This window comes from Acanthisitta chloris, unplaced genomic scaffold (assembly GCF_000695815.1).
Source record: "Acanthisitta chloris isolate BGI_N310 unplaced genomic scaffold, ASM69581v1 scaffold5699, whole genome shotgun sequence".
NCBI lineage: Eukaryota > Metazoa > Chordata > Aves > Passeriformes > Acanthisittidae > Acanthisitta > Acanthisitta chloris.
In genome coordinates this window covers 128163-150578 of record NW_008693031.1, presented here as the reverse complement: position 1 = coordinate 150578, position 22416 = coordinate 128163, and the positions used below count along the sequence as shown (strand labels likewise).

At 39.8% G+C, this 22416-nt stretch overlaps 1 protein-coding gene across 2 annotated transcripts in view; it reads left to right on the top strand.

The window, feature by feature from the left end:
• Window positions 1-22416, top strand: part of LOC103810030 (chromosome unknown open reading frame, human C11orf30) — a 38433-nt gene that overhangs the window by 9363 nt on the left and 6654 nt on the right. The window contains exons 6-15 of one of the 2 annotated variants that reach the window (XM_009082912.1): window positions 2834-3093; window positions 7330-7594; window positions 9261-9551; window positions 11694-11843; window positions 13333-13506; window positions 15914-16050; window positions 17507-17680; window positions 18565-18763; window positions 20378-20542; window positions 20797-20952. In XM_009082912.1, coding sequence (XP_009081160.1) covers window positions 2834-3093; window positions 7330-7594; window positions 9261-9551; window positions 11694-11843; window positions 13333-13506; window positions 15914-16050; window positions 17507-17680; window positions 18565-18763; window positions 20378-20542; window positions 20797-20952 — 1971 coding nt within the window. Of the gene's footprint in view, window positions 1-2833; window positions 3094-7329; window positions 7595-9260; window positions 9552-11693; window positions 11844-13332; window positions 13507-15913; window positions 16051-17506; window positions 17681-18564; window positions 18764-20377; window positions 20543-20796; window positions 20957-22416 lie in introns of both variants that reach the window. The other variant, XM_009082911.1, reaches the window with a different exon arrangement.

Genomic DNA, 22416 nt, shown 5'->3' with positions numbered 1-22416 from the left:
CAGGAATGCTGCAAGGACAACAAGAGTGAAAAGTGGTTTGAAAATAAAACCCAGGAATTGCTCTATATCAGTGGATTTCTAATCCAGTTTATTGAGAACTTGTTTCCAAGGTGGCTCTGCTGGTTGCTTCTGCAGAGGACTTCCCTCTTCCTTCTGCTTAAGTAATGCATAGTTCTTCAGTTAGAAAAGACCCTTCCTTTTAGCTCTCACAGTTGACAGACCTTTTTTTATTACAATGCAGTTTGTCAAGCATTTATATGCTCACATTAATTATGCCTTGCCATTTAGTGATGTATTTGGAAGTAAATTTAGTGAGGTTTGTGTTCCTGAGCAAAGCTTCATAGCAATTCCCACTAGATACGTGTTTTCATAGATTTAAGTTTGGAAATCCAGGGCATAGCAGTTAGAAGCAGTCCTTTTTCTTGTGTGTGTGCGTGTGTGTATCCCCTTCCCCTTCTTTATTTGGCTAATAAATTTTCTAGTTCTAAAAGCAGAATACATCCTCATATATATGCCCTCATCATAGGGAGATTTATGTAACTTAGTTAAATTAACTACTAGTTCAAAATGTTTCCTTGTGTCCTTGTTTGGTGACTCTCAAAACAACAAGTAAAGATTAATGGTGGGTTTTTAAGTGCCATTTTTATGCGTGCTGTGGATACCTTTAAGATCTTAAAAACAGTGTTCATCCTTATGCTGTATGTGTACATTCATTTAGACTTCTAGCTGGTTAGAAATGCCACATTGTACATCAGTACATTGCCTGCAAACCTCCATCTTCAATGGCTCTGTCAACTCATGGCATGAAGATTTTTCATTGTTCTGATCTATGCACTAATCACTTGGCTTTACTTTAAAGATTCGGGGGAGAATGTTCTTGACATGTTAAAAAATGAATGTAGGCCTCTATTGAATTATGACATGGTGATGAGCATCAAACCAGCCTAGACACATGATAGAGGAATGATCATTTTTATTCTGTCTGTCCCTAGATTTCATTTTCTTCCCACTTTGAATGCTTAATTTTGTTGTTATTTGAGGGGTTTTGCTTTGGGTTTTGTTTTTTTTTTGGTTGTTTAGTGTTTGGGCAGTTTTAAGGAATTGTGTCTTTCAGAATATGTTGTATCAGACACATTAATTTTAACAAACCTGCTCAGGAGGGAGGACTGAGTTATAGTCATGACTTCACCACTGAGCTGTGGTGTGAGCTGATCCAAGTCACAGCCTGATTAAGCCATTAACCTCTCCATGCCTCTGCTTCCTTACTTGTCAGCTGTGAGTTACAGTCAAACTTTATTACCTCTTAGCTAAAAGCTTGTGGAAAACTTTATGCAAATGCAATTTCTAACATGAAGTGATAGGACTAATGTTCTTACAGAACCCCAGCAGTGAAAGCAGGATGAGAAATGGACTGTACATTAAATAATGCTCTGCGAGTTTAATCTTACTGTCTTACTTCTTGGTTGGTTGATGTAGGAGTTTTTTAAGCTTTCTTTTCTGTATTTCTTGTGCACCACCAGAATAACAGCTGTGCCCTAACATCCTCATGCATGTGGATTTTGGATTCAAATGTATTCTGAGATTCTCAAATTCCTGCACCTGTTCAATGCGATCAGTTCACTGACAGTTATGAGTTTTCATAGTGCACTCACAGTAATACTTAAAAACCTGTCCATAATAAAACTAAAAGTCATGTAATCAAATCTCTGCTTTGTATAGGGAAATCACCCTGAGGTTTGTTCAGAAACAAACTATTGATTAGAGCTTTGAAATCTGGACTCATAGATCCACACTTCATCTGTACTGCTACAGCCACCTAAAGTCATGTCTTGAAGTTCAAAGCAAATTCAAAATAAAAACTTTGCTTCTCTTCTTTACTTCAGTTTTCCATTTTGTGTGGATACAGCTGTCAGCCTTTGGAAGTGCACCTGCAGATGAGCTGGTACTCATGCCCACCTGAGCACACCTGTGCTCATGTTCAGCCTCTACCAGCACCCCCAGGGCCTTTTCCACCCAGCAGCTTTCCACCCACTCTGTCCCCAGTCTGGAGCACTGCATGGGGCTGTGCTGACCCAAGGGCAGGATGTGATACTTGGCCTTATTGCACCTCATCCTGTTGTCCTCAGCCCATGGATCCAGCCTGTCCAGATACCTCTGTAGAGCCTGCCTGCCCTCAATGCTACCCAACAGCTGTAGAGAGAGACATTTTCAAGGTTATTAAACAGTGTCTTTCTGTAGTCTATACCAATTTATGAACCTGTTGCCTACTTTGGAAGGTTTCATATGGATTTAAGATCCATTAATCACTCTGTTATACTTTGCTGAGGTGAATACTGCAGCAGTTTTATTTATATGTGTGCAGTAGATGATTGTGAGGAAGAATGAACTCTTTTGGGCCTTCCCTTGTTTTTCATGACTGTGTGTTGGGTGCTGTTTTCTGTCTGTTGCACAAAATGTGCCAAAGAAGGCAGAAGCTGGTAAAGTGAGGTTTGACCTTCATAGTTAAACTATATCATAAAATAAAAGTGATCTCAAGGTGCTGTGTTGAGGTGAAAGGGAGAAAGGTACTGTAAGGATAAGAATGGCATGAAAGTAGGTGCAAAGGCTGAAATCCAAGGAGGCTACAGGAGAATAAACTTCAGTCTCTGCTTCATGGCACTGTGAGTATGGCCTGTATCAAGGCCTGAGACCATCTGTGGTGTGATACAGGTTGGTTACATGAGGTGTAATTTATCCACTGTTTTTATCTTGTTTGAAAGAGACTCAACAAGTGTGTAGTGTTTTTAGAAAGTATAAACAGGGGAAATCTAACTTAGATGTGCTTCTTTTCCAGGTGTCACTTGCTCAGATGATGATGAAAAGCCCCGAAAAAGACGGCGAACAAATTCTTCAAGCTCTTCCCCTGTTCTCCTGAAAGAAGTTCCGAAGGCAGTGGCTCCTGTCACTAAAACTATCACAGTGCCTGTAAGTGGCAGCCCCAAAATGAGTAACATAATGCAGAGCATTGCCAACTCCTTACCACCACACATGTCGCCTGTGAAAATAACCTTCACTAAGCCCTCAACGCAGACAACAAACACCACAACACAGAAGGTATGTGGGGGAAGCTGCCAAATGCTGCTTTATTCTGCTTTGATCAATGACATGTGATGTTTGACTATTTCTTTCTATGAACTGTCTGGCTGGTTTTTAAGGCTTGTAGTCAATCCCTCTTTGAAACCAACTAAGAGCAAAGCAAACTCTTGTATGAATTTAGTTCACCTGTGTGTGAAGGGACCTGGATTGACAGCTGTGGAGACTGAAGCCCTCTTTTTATCCACAGAACAGGTCCAGCACAGGCAGCGGGAGTGCAAGCTTCCCCCAGACTGCCCCAGCAATGTGCCTCAACCCTGACCTGAAGGGACCACTTCTAGGGATGAGAGGGGATTCAGTCTCCATGCTCATTCAATTCTTGGCCTCTCTGGTGAGACTGCCAACAAGGTTACCAGTTAGTCCCATTTGTGGTGTTGGGTTTTGTGATATGGACACTTGTCCACTGAGAACTGGATCACATAGGCCACTGACCAGCCTTCAGATGGTAACAACTATTGGTCAAAGGTAATCTTTCTTATTTCTATTTTTCCTATCTATAATTATGCTTTTGTAATAGGAGAATTCCAGGAGAGGTGACATGGACTTTTTCCCTTGCCAAGCTTTTGATCTAGCAACTAGATTTTGGGATCAAAGCTGATCAAAGACTCGGGGGGCTTTATTTTGCTTTCAGCACCAGTGTGCCATTTCTCATTCCACATTAACAGTGTTACAGTGGTCAAAATCAGTTGCATTGTTTCAGCTGAGTGTGCCCAGCTTTCACCACAGTGCAGTGTGTGGAGAAGTTTTTCCTTGTATTTTGCATTGGACTCAGATTTTTACATGCCTAATCTATGGCTTCAGGATGCATTTCATATGTGTCTGATTTTTGTGTTCTTAATGTGTAAAAAGATGATGAATAGCTCAGACCAAGTTCATACTTGGAACAGTTATTAATTAAAGCAGACTTCAGGGAGGGGAGTGTCCCTGTGGAATTAATTTGGCCTCAATACCCACAGGCTGATGGTAGGTTTGCCGCTAACAAGCATTTTTGCCAACTGTATTTGACTATTGAGCTCAAACCTTCACATGGTATTTGTTCTATTAGTCTCGATTATTTTAGGACTCTTCTTGGATTAGCAGAGTTCCTATGTCCTGATTTTTGCAAACTTTAAACCACGGAAGATGAACTGAAGTAATGGGAATTAAGGTGTTGCTTTCTGGCCTTTCCCCACTTCTTGATGCTTTCATTTGATTCATTCTTCTTTAACACTGTCCTTAATCAAATCTCATCTCTGAATAAATATATAGAAATCTGTGAGCAAGCATAAATCATCAAATTAACCCTCCTGCATTCAATGCAGCAAATGTACAGCTAGTACAGGGCTTAAACTGCCCATTCTGTTGCTTGCTGGGCTCAGCTTTCATGCAGGAAGAATTTTTTTACCTTAAGTATCTGCAGGGTTGTGTTAAATATGGGTGTTATATATCACAGTAGTTAAAGACTGAATGTATTAAACCTCCAAAAGGTTTGTTGATTGTGTCTTTTCTGCAGTTGTGCCTCTGCTTGTTCTGATGTGGAAATTTTAGGGTTTGCTTTGCACAGGATTATTTGACTCTTAATAATGTGCGTTGACAGGAAAATCAGTGCTTGTTTGGTTAGAGAGCCAGAGTAGTGTTTGCATCTGAACCTGTCACACTGCCCTTTTGTGGGTTTAGATATGCCAAAATATGTAACTGGATCATTTTAGTGGGAGAAATCCCTTTCAGGAGTTAGAAAGTAAATGTCAGGCTTGGTCACTCCTATGCAACAGCACATTTCCAAGCTGAGTGTAAGTAGTTGGATATGAATGAAATTGTTGGTCCCTGCATGCCAGATTTTGAATTGTTTTGACATTTGAGTCAGTTGGAGAAAGATTTGTCCTAACAACTAATGATGTCACAGCTCCAGTTTCTGGATTCTCTTGTAACAGAGTCCCCTGTCTAAGACACAGAAGGATTTCAGTTGGTGAAGTTTCTGACAGTTAATGCCTTTATTTTTTCAGGGATTAGGTTTTGATTCTCTCAAAACAGAGCTGACAAGACTCATTTCAGTGTATGCTGGGAATTAGTTTTTACTGTGTCAGTTAAAATCAACAGCAACAAAAAAACCCCAACTTGTGTTTTTGTGTGTGTTGTATAAAGTTAGGCAGTCTCTCAGCTGTGAACATGTGGTGCAGTTTTGGGACCCATGGTAAGAATATTTTGGTCATCTCAACATATGTGAGAAAATAGTGTCTGAAAAATATAATTGTTGTGATTTGAGCTTTAAGACTTTCAAATTTTTACCTGAAATTTCTGTGTTCTGCATATACTTCATGCATGAAGATGCTGAACTTTTATTCTGCTGTGTTAATTTTGAAAAATAAAATAAAATGAAGAGCCTCAAACCTGCTTAGTCACAGTAAAGCAGTTATTCTTAGACCACAATGCTTTACAAGCTTAATCCCTTGCATGGTTAAATGAAGTGTTATTAAGTGATAATCTGGGACCGATGGTTTTATCTCTGTCCTTGAAGACAGCGAAGATGTTCTTCAGGAGTTCTGATTATGCTCAGATTCATCCTGTGTATGTGCACTTAGTTGAGATGTTGAACTTGCCCTGTTGCAGGATGGTTTGTATTCCTATAATCTGCCCTTTTTCACTCCAAAATGCCCTTTGACTGTATTGCTATATCAGTTACCCTAAGTGGAATGGAGCTGAGTCTAAAGTTCAGACACTTGGGAAGAATTTCTAGTGTTAACTGTTTAAGAAACAGGATAGAACTCCAAAGGCATTTCATAGCATCATTTCACTTGCAATCCTCACACCAGAATCATCTGTGTCATGCTCAGCTCATCTGCTGGTTGTAGCCTAAGAGCAGACTGCAGGAAAGTGGTAGAGCAGCAGAATGTGGCGACCTTGTCCTTCGGACACTGCTCAGTTGTGCTGGAGCTCTTGGGGTTTTTCCTCAGGTGAAGATCTTAAGGTTCAGCCAAGTAGCAGAGACCAGAAAACTAAGGACTGAGGCAAAAGGAGAGGCAGAGGCAGCCATGGTGCTGAAATTTGCTGCTTTTATTTCATCCATGTGGTTATTTCCTTTGATTTTATTACTTTTCTTTAAATTATAAATGCTTAATATCTTAGTGCTTGATCTGTCACTTAAGTCTATGTATGGTGCCATTATCATATTATTTCTGTAGCCCTTGGGTAGCAGTGTAAGACTTTTTGAGCTGACCCAGGTTTTCTTTGCTCCTTCTGTCCCTTTTTTTTGTATCTGCTTTCGTTACATCAAATCATTAATAAGGTTGAATTTTCAGGGTTTTAATAACTGAAATTTTCTTGGGACAATTGTGTTACTAAATATTATCAATATTCTTGCATGATAAACTGAAAATAAGTTGTATTTTTGTGCTTTGAGTTTCTGTTTTAACTGGTGAGTACAAGGAGGTGCCTATCAGTAGAATAAAAGGAATTTTTTGACATAAACAGTCTCCAAATTCAATGCTTAATAAATGCTTAGTTTTCTAGGTCAGTTGCATAAGAACAGACCTATTCCAGTGTTGTAATGAATTCTGTGTTTTTCTATGTCAGATCAGATTCAAGGCATTGTAATTGTAACTCATACTGAGATGATGCTTATTCTCTTAAGGCAGATGGTTTTTAGGCAGATAGGAAAATATTTCTTGTTACTGAGAGCACTAATTAAAGCAGAAATTGTTTCAAATCTAAACCATTTTTTTCACTCATGAAATACTATTTACAGCCTTGTGGATCAAAAATATTTTCTATTACTGACTCAGCAAGTGCTAAAGAGAAAAAAAAACATCAGCCTAATCTCTCTCATTGCCTTTCCTTGGTATTTGTGCAAGGTCTGGGAAAATGGGGCTTCAAACTTGCTGGAAATCCATCCAGGTTCATTTAAAATGGGTTTCAGGCTTCCTGGCCCACTTTAATGAAGTCAAACTGTGCATTCCTGTTTGTCTTCAGACATGAGAGAATTCTACTTTAATTGGATAGTAAAAACCAAAATCCTTCTGATTTTAAGGAAATCTTTCTCAATACTTCTTCAAACTAAATGAGCTTTTTGGTTGCCAGCAAATGTGATTATGAGACTCTTAAATGGTCTTAATGAACACGTTCCTAAGACCAAATACACACAGATATATTACTGAAATTTTCTGCTTCTAAATAAATGCAAAGAACAAATGAATTTCTTTGTTGTTATTTTTCTTCTTTCAGGTGATAATAGTAACCACCTCTCCAAGCTCCACTTTTGTACCCAACATCCTTTCCAAGTCCCACAACTATGCAGCAGTTACAAAACTTGTCCCAACATCAGTCATTGCCTCAACTACTCAAAAGCAGCCTGTGGTTATCACTGCATCTCAGTCCTCTGTGGTCAGCAGCAGCAGCTGTTCCACTCCCTCCTGCACTGCAAACACCATTGCTGTGACTGCTGTAGTGTCATCTACACCCTCAGTGGTTATGTCAACTGTAGCACAAGGTATGGTGAGAACGTTATATTTATAAAAGCTCTTTCACTGAGGAATTGGACTTTGAATTTAACATCACTTTATGGATGAGCACATATGTTTTTGTAAAGCACAGGAGATGTGCAAAGTCTGCTGGAACTAATCCAATTGACTCCAGAGAACTTCTTGTTGAAATCTTTTCATCTTCAACAATTAATGTGCAGATCCTCTTTGTAAAGAGGCTGTGGTAAGGTGGTGTGATACAGCTTTTAGTTTTGATAGATTTTGCTTCTAGCATTAAAACATAGTAGCATCAAAATGACTGGCCTTGAGAACTCTACCTGATGTATGGAAAATGGGTATTCCCAATATTTGAAGGTGATTGCTTCTCTTTAAGGCCGCATTTACAAAAACATGCGATTTTATCATCAAATAAATACAGCTTAACATACCCAGATGACAATTGTGAAAAGCAAAGAAGTGTTTCCACCTTTCTATCTGTGTATTTTATCAGCATGTCAGTTTAAAAGTCCTTTCTAATTAAGGCCTGAGTGGGCCTGGATTAAAATTCCTAGGTTTCTGATTTCTAATTCCAGCTGTGCATGCTAGCCTGGTTGTTTCAGCTTCACAGCCACCAGCTGACATTTGGAAGGGAAGCTGTGAAGGAATAAAAGGGCCTTGAAAATAAAGCTGTCTGAGAGCTGTAACAGTCACATTGCAATTTCTCCTGGTCCCTGTTTTCCATTCTTGTTCCATTCCACAAAAGGTCTCAGAAATTGCCAGAATTGTTGTTTATTATGATTTCTAACATTATCTGTAAATGTAGAGAAATAAGAGGAGATTTTCTTTCTATTTTTCACCTAAACTGGGATTTAGTTAAAAATTGTCTTCATAAGATACTTTGTTTTATGTTTTGGTGCTTATGGATGTGCAGTTTAGAATTATATGCAAAGCCAAATTTTGCTGGAAATGTGACAACTAGGTAAGGGAATGACAAAAATAAGTAATTATATTTCTTTGGGAACTTTGCCTTTCCATCTTACTGCAAACTTCTTTTAATGCATTACTTGTTAGATCACCTAACCCAGCACCACAAAATATATGTTCCAAGTTTTTTTAACTTACATACCATTACTTGATTTTAAAAAAAAATAATAACTAAGTGCTGTTAGTTAATAACAGATACTCCTTTCTAATATTGATGGGTTTGATATTTGACAGCCTCCTATCCCCAGCTTTTTGTCATCATGACTTTAGAAGCACAGAATGGTTTGGGTTGGAAGGGACCTTAAAATGATCTAGTTTCAACCATGGGCAGGGACACCTTGTCCTAGACCAGGTTGTTATAAATATTTATAAATATAATATAAATTTTAGTTATAAGTATTTATAAATATTTGAAATATTTTCACTATTAATATTTTGCTTTTTTGAAGCTTAAAGATCAGACTTTGAAAATATGATTGAATTAATTATACTATAAAAGGTGCAGGAAGTGGTCTGGGATTGTGATTCTAATCCATGTAAAGCTCCCTTGCTTCCTAACAGAGCACTTCTACTACATGGGAGCTTTATTTCCTCATATTTATGCATCTTTTGGTACTAAAGATAGGTCAAATGTAAAATTATTTTAGAAATTGTGGTATTTTTCCCCTCACCGTTACACTGTTCAATCCTAAACCATTTCCTCTTTCCCAGGTGTGTCTACGTCGGCAATTAAAGTTGCCTCTACCAGACTGCCTTCCCCAAAAGGTTTGGTTGGGAATCCAACTCAGATCTTAGCACAGTTTCCCAAACAGCATCAGCAGTCTCCCAAACAGCATATGCACCAAGTCCAACAACAACAGCAGCAACAACAACAACAGCAGCAGCAGCAACAACAACAGCAACAACAGCAGCTGGTGCAGACTTCTGTGGCCCAGCAGCAGCCACAGCAATCTCAGTTGCCACCTGGCATCAAGCCTACCATTCAGATCAAACAGGAATCAGGTAGCTGGGAGTTGATCTTGGGTCATATTGCTGATTGATGAAGTCTGACCACAGCTCAAGAAAGTAGGGCAGAATTCTGGCCCAAAATGTGCATGGGGAGCTGTCATGAAGGCTTAACTTCTTGAGTACAGGATTTGGCTTTAAAGCTGAATATAAGTAGATGGTGAAGGATGTTTTAATGTTAATTGAAATGTTAATTGAAGAATTTGGTTCTTTCACTCTTCTTGTTTGGTTCAGGTATTACAGACCATGCTTTAGGAATATATGTTTTATCTTTAGAGGTTGAGAGGTGTGTAAATAACTCCAAAAGTAACGTGATTGGCAACCTGGAAGACACTAGTTTGCTGAAGATCCAAGCACTGTTCAGCTATCTCAACTGGCAAAAGAAGTTAATCCATGTTTTAACTCTTTTTTTGGGTCCAGAAATTAAAAACCTACTTTGGAGGTACTTGTCAAAACAAATTACATCTGGAAGTTGGATTAGACTTTTTTGGTAACATTGATTCATTCAGTTGACTTTGGGCAAGTCATGTAATCTTTCTCTTGGCTTTTCTCTGCTATAGCAGACAGTTCTTACCTCAGTAAGATGTAGTAAATAATGCTTGCAAAGTTATCCAGTTCTAAAAGAGGAAGTGCTATAAAAGTGCAAAGTATTTTATGTATGTTCATATAAAATTAATATTTTAATCATGTCACTAAAATGATTATTTTTTAGTTCTACTATTTAGATCAAAGAATTAAAATGGACCAGAGAATGGAAAAATAAACAGTCCTACTCCTGCCCTTTGATAAAACTTCCTTTTGCATTATAGGACCTTTGCTTAATCAAAAAATAGCTACCAATGAAGACAAATCAAGGCTTCCAGTCACTGAACAATATTTGACCAATAAGAGCTTCATTCCTTGCTTTCGCCATGGGTTTAGGCTCAATGTGTTTTTTAGTTCAAAGTATTTCTTTGGAAATACCATTTGACACCAATTCTTTCTGCAAGATGTAAATCGGTTTTCGTGGAGGCTTTTTGCTTTTTATCCAGTTTTGTGTCTGGATGATGCAAAGGCTTCAAGTTTTCTTACCTAACTTCATTATTTTGGTTTGGAGCTTACTTGCTCTCTTCTGCTTTGACAGTCAATATAGAGAGGAGAAGACACCTCTGGGGGATGTTCCACATCTCAGGGGAACAGAATTGTTCACCTAGAAATATTTGTGTACGAATATAGGTGCCTACTAGGTGGGATTCATCCAGGCTGAGCATTTCATGGCCTGCATTTCATGCAATGCATTTACCTCATCATGGAGCAGAACATAAGGTGCACATCTCCTGGATGTATTTTCAAACAGATGATGTGAATCTGCTGTTTTGCAACTGAGAAGTGAAGTCCCATTCCCCCAGAGAAAATCAAGAGAGAGGGAGCAGAATTCTTGTTGTACTAAGGTGCCCTCACCCTTTGTTCTTCCTGATTCTACTCAGAGCTTGTGTAGGCCCCGTTCCTTTGTGGCTTCAAGAGAACCAATAAATCAAGAGCAAAAAGAGCAGTTTAGAGTAACCTTCCCTAGTTTTCCACTGTCACAGTTGCTTCCTTGCAGTCACTAATACTCCTTGTGCACGAAGTTTTTAGTAATATATTCAGGGTGGTGAATTTTATTTAGACTAATTAAGGCACATTAGAATTTACAGACTAAATTGGTGAAGAATTATTTTACTTTTAAGTGGTTTATTGTAACCAACTCAGTCTTGGTTGCAATTCCTGGGAAATGTTGGGGTGAAGTTTTTTTGTGGTTTTTTTTTTTTTTTAAATCATGGACCAGGGAAAGTTAAAAATGACAGAAAATCAATGATGGCATGGGATCCTCTGCCTCAGTGGGAGTAGCTAGGAATTTAAACAGGCACATGAAAAGCAACAATGATGACTGACCTGGTATTTGAAAAAAAAAAAAAAAAAGGCAACCAGAACAAACCACAAACTCGAACAAAAAATAAACAACCCAAACAAATTAAATCCTTTTTTTCAGAATCAAGAATTTATTGGCTCAGAATTGAAGCCTTGTGGGTCTACTTACCCACTAGGCCATGGTCTGAGAAAGCATTTCAGCAAGTAACTTCTCGTGCCTGTATTTTAACAGTGACCTTTCTCCTTTCCTAGGTGTTAAAATAATCACTCAACAGGTGCAACCCAGTAAAATCCTTCCCAAACCAGTTACAGCGACCTTGCCCAGCAGTAGCAATTCACCTATTATGGTGGTTAGCAGTAATGGGACTATCATGACAACTAAACTGGTCACTACTCCCACTGGTAAGTTATGGCTCTGAGAAGGGAAGGGAGGGTAAACCCAGACAATCAGGTGATCAGATATGGTTTAGTAGGGTTAAAACAATGGACTTCTCTCTTCTGAACAGTGAGCACAACAGCACATTCACTATCCTGTTGTTATTTATTCTAGATCAGGATTTTGGCCCTGAGTGCTCTTATCTGTCTGAATTGGTACACAGAAATCTGATCATTGCTTCCCCACTGGGTTTATTTTCAACGAAGTCTTCTAAACAGATACTTTGCACTTCTGTAGCACCTTATGTTGCATGATTTACACTGATTTCACTCTACTACATAGGTCAGCATCATTCCTATTTGACGTGTATGGACTTGAAGACACATGACTTGCTCATAGTCCTGCAGTGAATTTAGAAAAAGGCCAATATATGGGAATTTAAACTCCCAGTGTTTTCTGGGGATCTAATTATATTTGTGTTTCTAATTGGTTAAAGATCAGAATTAATGCAGATTGTGAACTTGTATGAGGAAAACTTGCAAGACAGCTTTGTCCTGGTTTTCAGAATACTCTATTTCCTGATTTTTTTAGCCTTGATTGGGAATATTAGAATCATGGAATTGTTAAGGTTGAAAAAGCCTTCTAAGGTCGTAGAGTCTGTTAACCTGACACCACTTGTTCACCACTAAATATGTCTCAAGTGCCACATCCACGTGGCTTTTGAACACTTCCTGGGATGGTGATTCCACCACAGAGCTCATCAAGTCCAACTTATTTGTACCACGCTGGGAGGTTTCTTTTGTGCTGCTAAATCAATAAAATTGCATCATCATTGTAATTTTTGTTTTGTTAAATTTTTGTTTTTCTCTTAGGATCTTATTTAGAGCAGTTGGTGGTGATGGTGCTCTGCAAACAATCTGTTATGCGGGACCAATGTCTGATGAGAGGAAGGGACGAGTTCTGGTAGTGTCATCAGATGCCTAAGGGAAATTGAGAGTAGATATTAGGAAGAGTTTTTTTAATGTGAGGTTTTTACTGTGAGGGTGGTGAGACACTAGCACAAGTTGCCCAGGGAGGTTGTGGATGCCCCAACCCTGGTAGTGTTCCAAGCCAGGTTGGCTAAAGCCTTGATCAACCTGCTCTGGTAGGAGGTGTCCCTGCCCAGGGCAGGGGGTTGGGACTGGATGATGTCTAAGGTCCATTCCAACTCCTTAACATACTATGTTTCTAACTTTTGGGCATTTAAGAGAGTAAGTGGCAAACAGACAAGCAGAATCTAAACATCTATTGAAAATTACAATCTTAGTCATTAGGATATGAATAAAATTAAGTCAGTAATGGAACACTTGGTAATTCGTTTCAAGTTGATATGTACTCTCTGGGTTTAAAAGATATTACAAAGGATGGTAATAGCTTACAGTGTGAGATCTATTTGAAAATACCTGATGCTGATTTTTCCAAATACCAACAGAGGATCGTGTTCTAACAGTGAACCTATTTTTATCTTTAAAACAGGAACTCAAGCCACATACACCAGGCCAACAGTGAGCCCTTCCCTGGGAGCTCGGATGGCTGCAACTCCAGGGGCTGCTACTTATGTGAAGACTACAAGTGGGAGCATCATTACTGTAGTACCAAAATCACTGGCTACTCTAGGAGGGAAGATTATTAGCAGTAATATTGTTTCTGGTAGGCATATGAGTACTTTGATTTAAAGATTTATTTCACAAGTGTCTTTAGGCTTGTGCTAATTGTTCAGGGCTTTCCTGTGGGTTACATGCTCAGATAATTATTGGGACCTTTGGGGAAGGAGTTCATTCAAGAGAAAAACAAATTAAGAAGGAAGTAATAGGTAGAAGTTATAGAGGTGAAGTGTTCTTAAGGATTGCAGTAGTTCATGTGTTTAAGAAGGAAACATCAGCTGTGAGGGAAGCCTGAGAGGAAAAGAGGAATGTGAGATGGGGACCACTGTACTGTCCAGAGAGCAGAATGATCAGGTAACACCATTGGCCCAAATTTAAAACATTTTTTAGTCTGGGTGGTGCCCTTTTCTCTTCCACTGAATGTCCAAAGAACCAGAATAAAAATGGATATGAAATTCAGCTGTGCAGTTTCCACCTTACATTGTTATTTTAGCAGTGTCAGCCCGTCTTTCCCTTAACCCCATGTTCAAACTTAAGGATTCCCTACCAGCCTCATGCTGCTTCTCTTTGCTAATCTTCTGACCAGCCTCACTCTCCCTGCTGACTGTGAGGGTGGTGAGACACTGGCACAGTTTGTCCAGAGAAGCTATGGCTGCCCCATCCCTGGAAGTGTTCCAGGCCAGGTTGGATGGGGCTTGGAGCAACCAAAGTAGTGGAAGGTGTCCCTGCCCATGGCAGGGGACTGGAACTAGGCAGTGTTGGCCTCTAAGGACAGGGTCTCTTAAGGACCAGCACCAGCCACTTATACCAGTAACAATTTCTTAGTGTATGTTTTGGACTTTCAGTTTGCTTGACAAAGACCTGACATGGCACCATCCAGCTCTGCTCACTGCAAGATGTGCATAAACTACAGACCAGACTGGGTTTACTGGATAATCTGGTAGAAGTACCTCAGTTTTTCAGATCTTCATTTATGTAAAGTTATATTTAGGGCTGACAGAGCAATTTGGGAACATGGAGCTTTTATTAGACTGTTGTGGATGTGATGAGTTGTGAAGATGATTTTCAGGTCTACTAGTGGATTTGTACACAATTGCAAGTATCATTCTCCTGACCACCAGCTAATGTGGGGGAACCTGTGGCTGATCTTGATAAGGATAATCATAGAATGTTAAGGAGTTAGAATGGACTTTAAAGATCATCCAGCCCCAACCCCCTGCCCTGGGCAGGGACACCTCCCACCAGAGCAGGCTGCTCAAGGCTTTATCTAACCTGGCCTTGAACACTGCCAGGGTTGGGGCAGCCACAGCCTCTCCGGGCAACCTGTGCCAGTGTCTTAACCACCCTGACAGTAAAGAATTTATTTCCAATATCTAATCTAAATTTCCCCTCTTCTTCAGTTTATACCCCTTATTCCTTGTCTTAATAGTCGTTGTCCTGAAACAACACAAGTTTGGAAGAAAAACCTGTTTTTTCTTTTGGTTTCTTTGAGTTTCTTGCTAAGGAGCAGTCTTGAGATGCCTCTGAAGTCACTAGGATAAAATATATCATGGTCTTCCCTCAGCGTGTCTTCCCTTCCCCAGTATTAGTAGAATTGTTAATCTGAAATATGAGGTAGTATCTACAGGTACAGCTAATAAGTAGAAGGTAGTGAGAGAAATCCTTGATGTTGCAACTCTGCTGTGACTGAGCTCAAGGAGTCAGTAGGAATAATTGCTAAAAAGCTGTATGAGTAGATACTGCAGTGTCAGTCTGATAACACTGATGACTGATAACAATGTGTGTACTCCTGTGTAGACTGTGGTGGGCTGACTGAGTTACCTGTCACTGCAGGTAAATAAAACTGATACAGAGAATGGAACTGATTCAATACTGAGAGAGGAACACAAATATCCAAGACAGCTCTTCACAAAAAAAAAAAACACCCCACGCTTCTAAACTTAACTTTTAAGAACTGGTTGTAAAACAGCAGCATATTTTTGCCGTGTTTCAATCCACCATTCATCACTTAGAACATTTCAGTATTGAAAAGAGCTGGTGGTTCTCTTGACTGGGTATACATCCTTGGTACAGAGATTCTTCTGCAGAAGTCATCTGTAGTATATTTGCCAGTGCAAATAGAACCTTGAGTTTGTGGTGTCCTTATCCCCTGCTAACTCCAGCATTTAAATTGTACCTGGTAGCCTGAGAGAGAGCTGTGTTACTCTGCTCTGATTTGTGGCCTAATAGAACAAATTTTGTTCACCTGGGCACACCTGTTTACTGTAGGTGAAAGATTTATGCAGTTGGCATCTAATCTTTCTGTGTTGATTTGGGTGACATGAATTCCCATTCCAGCTGCTGCTGGAGTTGTGTTGTCAGATTTCAACACAATTCCTCTAGAGCTCTACACTGAAAAGAAATATATCTCATGTGATAAACTGCTCATTATTTCTTTTCCCACAAAAATCTAGGAACTACAACCAAAATCACTACAATTCCAATGACATCCAAACCCAATGTGATTGTCGTGCAAAAGACTACTGGAAAAGGAACTACAATCCAAGGGCTTCCAGGCAAAAATGTTGTCACAACTCTGCTGAACGCTGGGGTAAGTGAGAGATTCAAGTCTCAGATCAAGAGCCAAGTGAGAGCTGTGTGATGGCTGCTGCATTCATCCTGCTTGAAGGCTCTATTAAAAGCAAACTGTGCATGAGTTCCTTAACAGATCCAGCATGCCTCAAGGTCAGGGAAAAGCAGCTGTGGTTTGTAGGATGTGATTCTGTGCTTGAAGCAAACTGGAAATGTTCTCAGAGCTAAAGAAAATAGTTAATAGAAACTTGTGAGCTTTTTTTTTTTTGTAGTTAATGTTTCTGTAATCCTGAAGTGATTTAGTAGATGAAATCTCACCCCCTTTGTGCTCTAGAGAGAGAACTAGGGTCCTGTATTAAAAACCTGCATCTCCAACCATTCATCTTTTGGATGCAAGGGGCAGAAATCCACTGTCTTCACAGTTTATTCCCCTCTCAGTTTCTATGCTGTGTAACACTTTCACATCAACATGCTGTTGAATTATTTTTTGGACTACCTGATGTGGACTAATAAAATCAAGTTTCCAGCATCAGCTGAGTTCATCTATAAGTACTAGTAAATAAAAATGATGAGTGTTCCAAACAGAACTGTGAGATTTAATGCCTTATCCATGTAAAATTCCAAGTCAGAATTACGGAGGGGTTTTTGCGAACCTTTGAGGAATTTTTGGGTAGATTTTAAACTTTCTTAGGTTTCAAAACTTAAAGATGTTTGTTCAGACAAGTGGAAATCCTGTGATGACAACAGGAGTTACCAGAATGGGCTGATATTCTTCCAGCTGTTTGGTGGACATTGGGAGGAATACTGGGGGAACTGGCAGTGGATGTTGTTACTCATTTTGTTTGTTACTCTGCAGAGCTTAAAAAAAAGCTTATTCAGTGTCTTTGCTGCTCTTAAGTTATCAGGATGTCATATACTCATATATCAGCACTGTCAAATAATTCCTGTGAATAGCTGTGAATGTGCATTTTATTATGAAATGATCTTTTATTTTTAAAAATTTCATATGTAATTAATGTCTTGGTCCTGAGGATAATACAAAAAAAAATCTCTATTTAAATGATTTCTTTTTAGAATCTCACGTCAAGTTCTGTAGATGTTTCAGTAACAGAAATTAAATGAAAATGCTAATAGAAGTGATAAGTTAATAGAAATGAAGAGGTTTTGAAAAACATTGGGGAAGGATTTGAGAGAAGTTTCAATTTACATAATTCTTTGAAGCAACTTGTCAGTGTCTTTCGGTTACTCCTTTTTATTCGCCCCCTCAGAGCTGCTCAAAAGGTAAAGGAATGGAAAATTTGGTAGCTTTTGCCATTCAAAGCCAGAGGTTCTTCTAATGGGTTTTCTATCAAATAAGGCATTGCAGCAGATTTGTTTCATGGTACACACACTTACTCTAACTGTATTTTTTCAGACAAGTGGGTCTCACTGAGCAATTCCACTAAGTTAACCTGTAAACTTTGACTTCTCTACAGGGGGAGAAAACTATTCAGGCAGTGCCAGCAGGAGCAAAACCTGCTATCATCACTGCCACAAGACCCATCACAAAAATGATTGTTACACAGCCAAAAGGAATAGGGTCCACGGTCCAGCCAGCCACCAAAATCATCCCAACTAAAATTGTTTATGGGCAGCAAGGGAAAACACAGGTACAGTGAGGACCCATTTCTGTCTTGAAATGTACCCCAAAATTTCATGGGATTCAATGATTTGTCACTGTGTTGCCACATTTGTTGCAGGATTGATGTGTCTATGGGGAATGAGACTTAGTGGTGTAATGAGGTGGCCCTGACTGATTTTTGTGAACACAGTGTTTGCCTTTGTTAGCTGTTTCTGGAGGCCTCTAGGAAGCCAAAAAGATTGACTAAGCCTTTTCCTTAGCTGAAACTGTCTGGGCATGGCTCTAGATGCCTGTTTAAGTCTTCTGGCTAATGTTAGATCATGAGAAATGAAGACGGAGTGTGGACATAAGTCATCCATCAAACGTGAGGTTTTATTGAAGTTTATTGTCTGCTTAATGTCTGTTCAGATTGTCCCCGTAGTTGGTGGGGCTGTATGCAGGCAATCTGCCTTATTTCTGGGTGCTTGCAGTTTCAGCTTTGTCTCTGGCTACACTAAAGATTTCAAAGAACTAAACTTCTACCAGATGTAACATTTTGCGTGTCTTGATTGTTCAAGACTGTATTTGATGTGGAGGTGCTTGTCCTTACCAATGCAGTGCATGTTCCAGCTCACTTGCATAGCTTTCTCTTACCACACCATAATTGTATCCAGGCCTGAAGAACAACAGTTCAGTGGTTTATGGTGTTAAGTACTTCAGATTACTGAGGGAGAAGTACATTCTTGTGCGTTGCCATTTACTTGGGTTTTGTGGTTTAATAATCAGAGCTGCTGAATTTATAGTTTTAAGTAAAATATGAATATAATCTAGCTGATATACATAGACCTATTCCAATTGTATCCTGTACTTTGCTTGCTCAGGTCTGTTTTCTTGAGTGCTCTAACTATACCTTAAATTTCTCTTTCCAATTAGGTCCTCATAAAACCAAAGCCAGTCACATTTCAAGCCACAGTTGTGAGTGAACAAACCAGGCAGTTGGTGACTGAAACCTTGCAGCAGGCATCAAGGGTGGCAGAGACAGGAAACTCTGCTCTCCCAGAAGTGAAAGAAGAACCACAAACCTACACTGACAGCAGCTCTTCTTCTACAGAGTCCTCCCAGAGCTCTCAAGGTCTGTGTCAGTGTCACATAAACCACAAATAGACTGTTCCCCATGCATACTGAGTTCAGATAACTCACTGTGGCTCCTTTTTGCACAGGTTTTCACCCAATCTGAAGTGCCATTATTATATGTCTCCATTTCCTGTGTGAAAAGTGGAGATGATGATTTCTTGCTAGACCTCAGCTTGCAGTTACAATGCAGCTTGTCCCCTCTTTTGTGGGAGTCTGCCAGAGGTTGGCAGTGTAGCAGGTTTTGGGGTGGTTTTTTTGGCAGTCTGTGCTCAGCCACCATCTTTCCTGACTGTATTGAAGCATCTCTGCTGCATGACTGAAAGCTGTCATGGGGCCAAGACAAATTTTGGTCCTTTTAAAGGCACGTATATGTGCAGCAGGACATTTATCAGACATGCAGTACTGAGGGAAATGCTTCTGTGGCTTCAAGCCGTGATACAGATCACAGAATTGGAAGGGACCCACAAGGATAGAGTCCAGCTCCTGTTCCTGAACAGGACATCCCAGCAATCCTGCCACATGCCTGAGAGTGTTCTCCAAACGCTCCTTGACCTCTGTCAGTCTTGGGACCATGACCACTGCCCTGGGGAGCTGTTCCAGTGCCCAACCACCCTCTGGGGGAAGAACCTTTGCTTTAATATTCAACCTAAACCTCCCCTGACACAACTTCAGGCCATTCCCTCAGGTCCTATCAGTGGTTGCCAGAGAGAAGAGATCAGTGTTTTCTCTCTACTTCCCCTCACACGGAAGTTGCATACAGTAATAAGAGATGCAGTTCTTTGTGTGGAATTGAGGCATAAACAACACTCCCTGTGGCTGGGAGTGATCATAGGATGCATCACTGCAGGAAATAAATGTCTCTGAAACCTTTGTACCTTTTCTGTATAATTCTGAAACTGTTGGTCTATGTTGCCATTTAAAGTAAATTAAAAGAAGTTTGGAGGATTCAACAAACTTCACATAATTGAGGAGCTGTTAATTCAGAATGCTGAATACACATTTATTACCTGAACTGCTAAAAGCTTGTGGGGAAAAAAGGTTCAAGGCAAATTCAACATGCAAAGGAACCTTCTGAACTTTGACTGTCATTCAAACCAAATCTTTCATAAAGAACTAAGCTATAGGAAGCTGTTCATAACATCAACAGTGTTTTACCTCAAAAGTCAACTGTAATAAAAACTGAAGTGTTGCAGAATGAGAGTTATACATCCTTGGCAGTGTTCAAAACTCAGAATATATAATATATATAAAATGATATAATTGTTTAGTAAAGGTGTAATTTTGGAATATAGCTCTGCTTTAAATCAAGGAGTTGGACCAGATACCTTCAGTTCAGAATGGTTCTATGATGACTTGAACTGGCACAGGTATTTTTTGGAAGAAATTGTTCCCTGTGGGGGTGGTGAGGCACTGGCACAGGTTGCCCAGAGCAGCTGTGGCTGCCCCATCCCTGGAGGTGTTCAGGGCCAGGTTGGATGGGGTTTGGAACAACCTGGTCCCATGGAAAGTGTCTGGGCCCATGGCAGGGGGTTGGAATGAGATGACCTTTAAGGTACCTTCCAGCCAACCTGTTCCATGATTCTATGATGTGCCTTTGCTCTTTTGCAAACAGATTCTCAGCCTGTAGTCCATGTGATTGCCTCAAGAAGTCAAGATTGGTCAGAGCATGAAATTGCTGTGGACACAAGCCCTACAATCATTTACCAGGATGTATCCAGTGAATCTCAGTCAGCTACTTCCACCATAAAAGCTTTGCTGGAACTTCAGCAGACAACAGGTCTGACAAACCATGAGATTGTTCAGGATGACTTCAAAGGTTATTTTTGGTTTAAGCAGCACTTTATAATAAGTTTTCTGATTGAAAAATGCCTGTCTTCAGTCAACTTGATTCCTTCTTATCCTGGTAACACATTGAATCTATGATAGTTTCACTATTTATTTAAACTTATGCATTTATATTGGAGGCTTATTTTCTTATGGAGGTTTAGATGCTAGAGGTTTATTTTATGCTTCTCTTTTCTTCTAATGCAGTGAAGGAAAAGTTAGAATCAAAGCCAAGGCAGCCAACCATCGACTTGAGCCAAATGGCTGTCCCAATCCAGATGACTCAGGAGAAGAGACATTCACCAGAAAGTCCTTCAATTGCTGTCGTAGAGTCAGAATTAGTGGCTGAATACATCACAACTGGTAAGTGCCCAAGGCAGTGTAATGGGGGTCTGCAGTTGGAAGTCTGAGGACATCATTTGGACTTTTTCTTACTTTTGTGTTATCACTCTAATTTTCTGTAGAGGAAATGAGTCTTTTCTTCCACTCTTGAGACCCTGTGAGGCAACAGAGGTTGATTTGCTGGGGCATAGAGGGAAATGTTTCTAACTGAAACAAAGAGTTGTTGCTTCAAGACAACCTGTTTGAATAGATTTTCTGTTCCCTGCATGGAGAAGACACTGTCCCACTTGTCTTAGAGGAAAATGTCTAGTAAGGGAAGAGTAGAAAATGAAGTTACAGGAACTGTACCATGGTTTTTGTACATATCAAGAGGAGTCAGACATCGAGCTAGTTAAACCTCATTTAGTCCTGAGTTAGTCAGGGGTGCATTTAACATGCTAATGTGCTCCCCAGTTTAATTTGCTAGGAAGCTTGCTATAAAAGGTCAATTGCCCTTTTATAATAAATAAGTGATTCAAATAATGGTTGGAATTCAGCACTTTTTGAGCCCTTGACTCCTATTTGGACACCCATTTCATGTAAGTCTCCCTTGTCTCATTTCGTGCTAAATGTCTAAGCTAATATTTTCATTTGGCTCTGCACCTCCTCCCCTCACTTCCATCCATCGTATGGCCTAAATTTGTCTGAGATTGGAGCTGGGGGGATGTTACTGTTATTTTTTAGCTAACACTTACTGTATCTGGCTTCAGTTCTGAATGTTTGAGTCCTGTTCCCTTGGATCTCCTTTAAAACAAACTCCAGAGTACAATAAATAATGTTGAAGTGCTCTCCAATTAGCAGTCAGTTATCTTCACTGGCACAGAGCATTGAGCTCCTGCCCGGTGTTCCGGTGTTTCATGGGTCTTGCTGGGAAAGTTGAGGTACAGTAAGCCCTTTTGCAGGGAGGATGGAAATCATGGTCAGTGTCTTTGTTGGCTTAAGTCCTTTCCTGCAACTTAGAAGTCATATGGAGTGCAAAAGCTGATAATTCCCTGGAGATAATGTTATTATATAAAATATGGGGATTTTTGAAAACATTGGGTTGAAATACGGGAATCTAGCAGGGAATTTCAGGCTCCTGTGGGTGCAGGTTCACTGCTGCAGCACAAAACTGGTTATTTTGCTCTTAGATTTTTGTCCTTTCCCCAATATCTGTGAATGCTGCCAGGGAATTTGTTCTCTAGAATGGTCCTGCTTGAGCCAGGGAGGTTGGACCACATGACTCACTGTGGTCCCTTCCAACCTGACTGATTCTGTGATCCTGTGAGTAAAAGTAATTGAGTGTTTGGTTTTGCTTTAATTTGTGTTTGTCTGGTTTATCAGTATCACACAGAGCTCTGTTTTCTGCTAAAATTCAGCAGTAAGACAGGAAGGAGTCTTGTGAAATCTCCTAGACCACAGGATTAGGCCTGTTTGAATGTCTATGGGAGTTGGGATTCAGCATGT